A 9,543-nucleotide genomic window follows, 5' to 3' on the forward strand; every position below is an offset into this window, starting at 1 on the left:
CACCAAAAAATTTTCCCATTAGTTTTTTGCATCCAGACCACTACTTATTTGATATTTCAAGTTTTAGAACGGAGCGGAGATCACAATGGTTTTTATTTGCCAGTTTAAATGTACTTTAAGTTTACTTGAAGGCGAAAATGTGAAACTGGAATTTGTGCTGAATAGAGTAAGAACTATGCCTTACTGTGGCAAGCCCCTTTTTTATGAAGTGAAATTTGAAATGTAATTGAATTGTTCAGTTTACAATAATTTCCACCACAATGAACATCAATTTCAGTAAGAATGGCGCGAGCGCAACTCGCCTCCAGTATCAAACTACAACACAGCAAATAGACTTCATTATAGTGCGACTGTGAACTATAAATATTAGATATATCAGATATATCATTAACCGAGTATATCATTAGAAATATCTAAGAAATACAAGATATCTTTAGAAATGTCAGATAAGTCATTAGATATTCGTTAGAAATATCAGATATTTCATTAGATATTACAACTGACAATGGCCGAAATATTGTATTTTTTATAAACGTTCGGTCATATTATGCATCTTTAGTAAAGGGACTTCGTTATCTCTGTCATAAGAAATATCAGATATATCTGATATATCATGGAATACATCTGATATTCATAAGAAATATCGAAGTAAACCTCGCGAACAAACTGTAAAATCACATCACAATATCAGATCTCATTATGAAATATCATTTCCAGGAAAATGAGAAAATTGAAATAGATACAAGAAACGATGTAAGGAGACGTCAGGTTGAGGAAGCCATGCGACTGTTTTACATACTGACACACAAGAGCTGAAGCCGGAAAAACTATCAGAAAACTGTCTAAAAATAACCACAAAACGTGTTCTTCGCTTTTCAAGGTTTATACGAGATGATGTGATGAAGTGAATAGACGCGTCTTCATCAGTAAGATTCATTCAGACGATAAAAACGCATCCTGTTTTATCTATCCATTCTTACCATCATCATCGACCCCTTCACAAACAGCCAATATGCGATATCAGAAAATAATTATCCCTAGCCCTTTATAGACAACTCGATATCTTTTTCGACATCATCGAATTGCCCGGACTCGTAACATACGACTTGCACGCCCGTTAAATGCCTTATGATTGCATAAAGATCCAGATGGCTGCTTTCAGTAATCCCCCTATGACATCATTAAATCATAAAACGCGATCGGATAGGAGTCTCGCTAGCTGCTGCTGGTTACAATGGCCTCCTCATCACCAACGGCGAAGGAAAATAAATCAGAAATTTCTCGAATTATTCTCAAATCCTCTTGAAATATCACTTCGGAATTATTCTCATATTTTCTCGAAATATCATTTCAGTCAAAATCTCAAATCATCTCGAAATATCACTTTTAACTTAATCTCAAATTGTATAGAAATATCACTTTTAAACTTAATCTCAAATTGACTCGAAATATCACTTGAATAAGTTTGGTTCGACAGATGATGAATTGTCTTTGAAATTTAGCCAAATTCAAGCGAAAATTGTTATCGAAAGTAACAGAAGACTTTGTACGTAATTTCAATCTGAAATTCAGCTGAAAATTGCTATCATTAGTTTTTAATTTTTCAAATGATAAATCACTTGAATTCAGTAGCGATCTGGAAATAACTTGACAGATAATTATTCTTAGCATTCAATTCATAATTAAACGTCATTATGCGACAAACCGTTTATAGTTTGTTGTCATGCGATACCACGTTTTTACCGCTGAGAAATAATTGAAAATAAACGTGAAATATCTTCGTGTGAAGAACGTTTATACAAACGACAGCGGCGACAGCAGCGACAGCGGGTACGCGCGCTACAGACGATTATTTTCATGTCTAAATTATTGCTCTCTTTCAAAATGGCCGCCGGAGTCGCAATCAAGACAAGGTCGATGTCCCGCAGGAGTACAACTGTTTTCTGTGAAAGTAGAGTCTTAATTTTCATGTCTAGGTTTTTATTACGATCAGGCGTTTTATGGTTTAAAAATCATTTTTAGAAATTTAAAAAAAAAGATTTTTTCTTTCAATCAAGAATTTGCAATCTACAAACAATACAGGTGCCGATAACTGATTTAAAAAATGCTTCAATTGGCAAAAAGACAATTTCATGAAGACTTACTGTCTATCTAACGCAAGATATGAGAATATTGCCGCTGGGAGCCTCCCACATCCCTACCCTACACACCCGCCGTATATCAGATATCTCAGCTAAAGGCAGTTTGTATCTCAATGTTTCATATCATGTGATTTTGCGAATAAAAAACGATGAATTGTAACATAATTCAGGCTTTACAGTCGCCGAGTTCAGTTCTAACCACATTTTAATGGTAGCATTAAGTCACTTTGTCACGCATATAGGACAAAAAGACAAGTGTACTGGTTCTGGTTAGCACTGGTTAGCACGCTTGCTTTCTGCGTACGAGACCCGGGTTCGATACCCGGAGAGTGCGATCATTTCATTATCACCTTCCAAATCGTTACCGGAAATGAATCGAGTTTTATCAAAGTATATACTGTGCATATAGTTAGTACCATTCAGAGAAAGATTTCTTTTTAACATTTTCTATTAAATTTTTGAAAACTTTACAAATTGGATTAAGTTTTAACTTCCGATTGTATCAACTTAAACTGATTCTATCAAGTTTTTACGATTGTACAAAAGTTTCTACTTCAAGATTCCAGCCCCATTGTCCTACATTAGGACATGTTGTTCTAGAAAGCCTCGTTAATCTCCTGTGTATATTAACCATATGAACTGAAACGTCTTCTCTCTGACTTTGACGTCGTAAGACCCCTAACTTTATTTACATACATCTAAAAGTCACCAGAAATAAAAATCTAAAAAGTCTGGTGCGAATACATTTTCACGCTGAAATGCCGCCGAAGCCGCTTTCAGCGACATATAATTGATTTCTATAAACTATTGCCATGGAAACACGATGTTAGAAGTCTCATAATCTGAGTGCGCGAATTTTGAAATCTTCTTCTTGTGACTTTCACCGATAAATCATTATTCTCTGATCGTCGGTGAATTTCAGCAGTTTCTCAGAAAGATTAAAAACTTCCGCCTCGACAAACTATAAATTCGAATATCTGCGGGACAATTTCCATAAAATATACCAAAACATTTATCATTTCCAGCAGGATAATCCGCGAAGTACTGACAGACAACGTGAGGATTAATCTTTTTAAATATTCCCTAGGATTTTGATTACGTCACAAGCGGAGCTTACGCCGTGACGGTACAACGCTTGGTCCGCACAGGAAGTTACTTTTCTCATCTCTATTTTTATAATTGTTCTTGTTGAAAAATTGTAAAAAATTGAATTGCTTGTTTTTTCTCTCATTCAAGTTCTGTATATGAAAAAGCCTATCACGTGCCTTCCGTGAAATAAATTTGAACTTGAACCAGAACGGGTTCGAAACCTCCAGAATTTCTCTATTTCGGCGGCCTATTGTACGTAGTTTGGGTTCGAGTCCTAGATTTTAAGAGTGTTTTTGTTTTTTAGAATTCCATAAAAAACCGGTTTTATCAAGTTCGGTTCTTCGTGAAGATAAAAAAATCTTTAGAATTTCGGGGTATCATAATAAAGTTCACAATACATTGGTATAACTTCAATGCACGATTAGGGACTAGATTTATGGATAGTTCCGAGTTTTTGCTCATACTCAGTATCAGGATGTGGTTTCATTATTAATTGACGACACTATTTTGTTAATACGAGTTTTGTATCTTGTTTACAGGGCATTATTTTTTATGATGCAATAAGGATTGCGATGTCGCCGCGTCTGTAGCTGCCGGGAATTTAACGACACTACAGTTTCTCTCGGTACAAGGTCCCGCGATAAAAAGCTTCATACGAATAAAAACGTTTTATTATAAGCAAGAATTTGTATCAATAAAAAAGTCCTTTTTCATTGGAACAACACCTTACTGTTGTTGGTACAAAGTCCTCTTTTTTCATTAAAAACACTCTTACATTTTCGACATTTTATGTCATGAATTTCCTGAAGATGACAATTAGGATCTAGTGAAATAAGTGAGTCATTACATTGATGAAACACTTAGAGTCCGTGTTGTGACGATATATAGAGATTTCTACACTGATATAACGAGAAAAAGATGCAGTCCAAAAAGTTTCCTTTCAGCTATCATTGCAATTTATTAATTCGATGTTAACTCAACCAACTTCAGGAATACAGTATTCCTGAAGATGACTATTAGGATTAAGTCGAAACGTTGAATAAACTACACTAGCTCAAGGAATACAGTATTCCTGAAGATGACTATTAGGATTAAGTCGAAACGTTGAATAACCTACACTAGCTCAAGGAATACAGTATTCCTGAAGATGACTATTAGGATATAGTCGAAACGTTGAATAAACTACACTAGCTCAAGGAATACAGTATTCCTGAAGATGACTATCAGGATATAGTCGAAACGTTGAATAAACTACACTAGCTCAAGGAATACAGTATTCCTGAAGATGACTATTAGGATTAAGTCGAAACGTTGAATCAACAAATTGTTAGCTTAAAGAGACTTTTCGGATTTCATCTCTCTCGTTATATCAGAGTGCGATCCTCAATAAATGGCCTTAATAAATTATAAGCTTGAAGGAAATTTTTTGGATTTGTTGTCTTATCAGTATTAGATTCTCTTTGTTGCCCAAAACTGAAACGCACCTATCTTTGTTGACAAAATAAAATAGAGCGATATTTGTCTCCGAAGAGCCCGTGGATCCGGCCCGTGTCACTGGCTGATGATAATCATACCCCGCTATTCTTTTGTAGCTGAACAAGCGTTATTCGAAATTACTTTCAATGGTGCTAATATAATATTAACGCACCCTATATTCACCCTTCGTGATATCGATAGAAAATAATAATCCCTCTTTCTTCAATAGTGTCTGACAGAAACTACAGGTGGTTTCTATGGAATTGATACCTGGGTCACACAGACAGGAAAAGACAGAAGATCACGATATAACCTGCTGCCTGAACGACGCCTACGTGTGTCATCAACATCATGCATATACTATAGCTAGCTGTCTATAAAGTCGTCTTATTTCTTATAAGTTTGAAATGTCACCGAGCTCTAATTACACATAAAGTCTCTCAAACAATTCATCCCCCGTCTCTATTTAATAATACGTGAATACATGATGGTATTTAACGGTACAAATGATACAATACATGAATAGATTAAATCTGAAATGTATCAAATTTATCATTGTCATGTTATTTAACAAGTGCAGTGCATAAACGTGTATCAGTTTAATTCCGTGTCATACAAAGTTAAGAAATAAATGAGTAGGTGTTTAAATGTAATTGAGACTGGTGGTAATCTGGAACTGATGTTATTGTGTGCGTCTCGAGAATCCGGATTAAAATTTGATATGATTTTCTGATAATTACACTGAGATTTAGATAGCGAAAATATCCGATATAAGAGGATTGTGTTTGATATTTACCTGAGATTTAGATTGAATAAGAGCTGGTAGCGAGGTACGTCTGCCAACTCGATGAGCAGAAAACCCGTGATTCGAAGATGAACTCGATCGGCGTCTTTTTATTATCGGAATTTTCCCATCGACTGTCATGAAACTGTTCACTGGAGGTTTAAATATTGTTTCCATGTATTTCGCGGCTAACACCCCGACTATACCGCTGCAGTATGCTAACGATGGTTTAACTAAATCCGGTAAATCTGGCAGAGTTAAACAGGCCAATAATCGGCTAAAATTCACCGATAAAACTACCAAAATACTATCTTTAGTTTCCATGTTTGAGTAGTGACAAGTAGTAGCGATAGTAATTAGTATAAAAACAATTAGTATTGGATGAAGGCATATTGACGAGTAGTTTATATTGACATCGACTATGACAGAAGGTCTACCGCGATTCAAGACGAATTGTCCGACGAATTCGGCAAGAAAACAGCTACAGAACACAATATAGATGCTGGTCGCGCCCCATGTTTTTCGTAAGTACAACGAAACTCCATAAAATCCGAATGTGATGCAACAAATAGGCATTAGAATAGACGCAAGTTTGTCAAATAACGCGCCTAATTCTGAGTACATTACTATAACTGCTATGACACAAACAGCTACCGAGCTACATAAACAGATCATCCCAGATGTTAATTTGCCGTTCCATAATTTACCGTACGTTTGACAGATATAATTCACAATTCCATTATACGCTCCTTGTTCGATCGGTTTCACAAATACTTGTACGTAACCGTTATTATCATCGGTCTCGGTGTTATTCGCACCAAGTCCACCCCTACAGCCTGCTGCCGTCTGCCCTGCCATGTTTCCGCCTTGTGATAGTGTGAGCGTTTGTGTATGTGTATCGTAGTGAATTATGGGAATTGATGCGGCGTTCGCAGCCGACACGCGCGCCTTTAGAAAATCCACGCAGACGACACTGTTTCTGAAAGATTCAAAATTCGACCCTCCAGCTTTTGAATATCATTAATCTTTTACAAATAAACTCAAAAGTTCATTTTTGATTTAAAAATGGAAGCGTTTGATGTAATTAACGCGTACTATGATGTTGTTCACAGTCAGCTGTGGACGCGCGCGCATCGCCACCATAGCAGACGATCGAAACAGTTCTCGATACCGCCGCCAGGTGTCAGCGCGCTCGGCTTTTAAAATACGTCATTCGGAAACGCTGATGACGTCAGAATGTGACACAAAAGGGCAAATGAAAATGAATTCACCTGCGCGATTCGTAGAAAGTGAACCAATCTCCGGATGAGGTGTTATTACTGCAAGCAAACAGGAGACAATAGATTCTACCCAGAAACCGAATATCCTAACGAATCCTTGGAAAAATTCACAGTGGCGTATTAGTTAGGGGTGAACCAAAGGTAGAGCTTGGATCCTAAAATATTCCTGCAACTATATACCAGGGTGGTACGACTTACCTGGGAATCAAGAATTTCCTTTTCCTTAAAAAATTCGGGGAATTTTGTAAAAAAGCAAAAAATCAGGCGAGTCATGGATATCTGATTAGATTGCGCGTAAAAATAAAAAAGTTTTCGTCTACGTTTAACGCGGTACTCGACTGTGTTAATCGATTGGATTCTTAGCAGATTAAATCAGCGAAAACAACGTACATGTCAGGAAATAAATAGTCAGGGAAAAAGCAAGTCAAAAAATAGCTGCAAAGCAGCGATAACGGGTTTTCTGGATGCATGTGATCGAAAGGAAAAATTAATTACCGGGTATTCGATGGAAAAAATAAAATGAGATGATTTGGATATTATCGGAGCAATCCTCTTTTTGGTTGAATGGTCTAACCCCAGTATAGTCCCTGTGATTTGGAAATTCTCGGAGCCCTCCTTTATTCACTTAATAAAAGTGGCCACTCTTGATATATACTTAAGAATTGTCTTCATATTTTGCTTGGTATTAGAGGCTGCGAGCTACTGTTTCAGCCCTGCAAACTTCAACGACTTTTGACTTGACAGAAAAAAAATAACCAACTCCGGAGACAAACAAAATTAAACACATATCTGATTATTCAATAAACATAATTATAATAATAATTTAACAATTATCATAAAGAAAAAGGCAAAGTATGAAAGAATAATAATTCACTTTCACAGTGGAAAAAAAACTAACTCTTTTTTTACAAGGGTTAGAATTATACGAACTTTCGTCACAACAACAAATAACTATAAAAATTTACAACAAATTGTTCGGGGATTTTCTGGTATCTTACAGTTTTAACATTGAATCCGTTTGAAATTCGGGCATCAATTTGATGATGATTTGTGAGAAAACTGATTTCAGAAGGAACTCACTATCAGGTGCTGAAGTTCAGCTCAAAGTTGGTTAAAGTTAACCAGTGGATAGTTGACATTGTGACAATTGAAATTGCATTATAACCACATATTACCTATCCACCAGAAACTCTAACCAACTTTTGATGAACTGCCGCACACCTGGACGTGAAGATTACAATCTGCTATATACAAATCTACTTAGACTAAAAATGAAATTTCTTTATTGAGAAATAAAATTGAAAGACAATGTTTCAGACTCTTGTCTTTAGAGACCAACATCAGGTGCGTCTTCATTCTATTTATATATAGTGGGTTTTAATCTTCTAATCTATTCTCCACGTCCAGTGAACAAGGGCTATTCTACAACAAATCTCTCTGGAATTGTCTGGAATGGTTTTTCATCAATATTAAAAAGTAAAGAGTAGAACAAGAATATTGGAATTTGATCAAATGAAATGCATTTTGTTGGGAATGACAATTCTTCGCGTCAGACAGCAGATTGTCTGATTCATGAGGGATGGGGGTGCAGACAGCAGATTGTCTGAGGGGCCGCAAGGTACAGACAGCAGATTGTCTGACGGGCTGCAGGATACAGACAGCAGATTGTCTGTGGGGCTGCAGGGTACCGACAGCAGGCTGTCCGATGGGCTGCAGGGTACAGATAGCAGGCTGTCCGAGGGGCTGCAGGGTACAGACAGCAGGCTGTCCGAGGGGCCGCAGGGTACAGACAGCAGGTGGTTTGTTGATTTTGCAGAGATATTTTTGTAAAATATAAAGTAACAACATCAGTGATAATTTTCACTACTTTGTACATAAACCTTAATTAATATTATCACAATCAGAATAAATATATACAATTTAAAAATAATACTGGATTAGTTTTTTAATGTATGGATTAATTGTTGTTCCAGCTCATTGAATCTCGGAGTAGAATATGAAATAATAATTGGACTCCAGTCGGGCACATAAACATAAACCTTTCAAATAAACAAACATAAACCTTCTTAAAAAACATCTCAGTTTAAATATTAAATATAAATGCAAAGAAAACAGTTGAACACATAAATATTAAATAGAAAATGCAGTTCACAATTGTGGACCCGGTTTTACAGTTCACATTTGACTCCAGATTTGACTCATCGAAAATGAAATGATTAAACTTTTGAGTCAACTTTGAAGTCAATTGTGGAACCAAAAGCTGTGGAACCGGATCTGTGGAACCGGATCTGTGGAACCGGATCTGTGGAACAGGTCCTGAATCAGACATAGAAAATCATCACAACAGAATTAACAATAAATTCAGGAGACCCAAACCAAGTTCCACACTCTTGTGTACCTCATCCTCACTCGTCAACAAAAAATGTCACGTTACGCGAGGCGACTGAGCCCTGGCAAGCGAGGATGAGTTAACCCTTTGGTTGTGGTCTACAACAAGTCAGTAACCGGACTGAAGTTCAGTCCTTACGATAATAATTCTATCAAAATATTCAATACTACTTGAAGAAAATCTCAAAATCTGACAATATAAAGCACACTCATTCGCCACCTATTGGTCATCAGTAATAAAATTTGAAACATGATTTATGGAATAAAGTTTTAAGGAATGATATTTGGAATGTGATTCAATAAACCTTTAACTGCTAAAAGATCTAACTCTCTAACCTTATAGGCTAAATATACGTGATTTAAAACCTACTTCAAATAAATAACT

The 9,543-nt window shown here is 36.3% G+C and overlaps 1 protein-coding gene across 1 annotated transcript in view; it reads right to left on the minus strand.

Annotated features, from left to right (window-relative positions):
• Positions 1-6,349, minus strand: part of LOC141898085 (cGMP-inhibited 3',5'-cyclic phosphodiesterase 3A-like) — a 41,031-nt gene extending 34,682 nt beyond the window's left edge. Inside the window, exon 1 of the mRNA XM_074783896.1 lies at positions 5,503-6,349. Within this exon, the coding sequence (XP_074639997.1) occupies positions 5,503-6,348 (846 nt within the window). The 5' untranslated portion in view covers position 6,349. The remainder of the gene's footprint in view (positions 1-5,502) is intronic.
• Positions 6,350-9,543: the final 3,194 nt, after the last annotated feature.

The sequence above is a fragment of the Tubulanus polymorphus genome, chromosome 1, assembly GCF_964204645.1.
Source record: "Tubulanus polymorphus chromosome 1, tnTubPoly1.2, whole genome shotgun sequence".
Taxonomy (NCBI): Eukaryota; Metazoa; Nemertea; class Palaeonemertea; order Tubulaniformes; family Tubulanidae; genus Tubulanus; species Tubulanus polymorphus.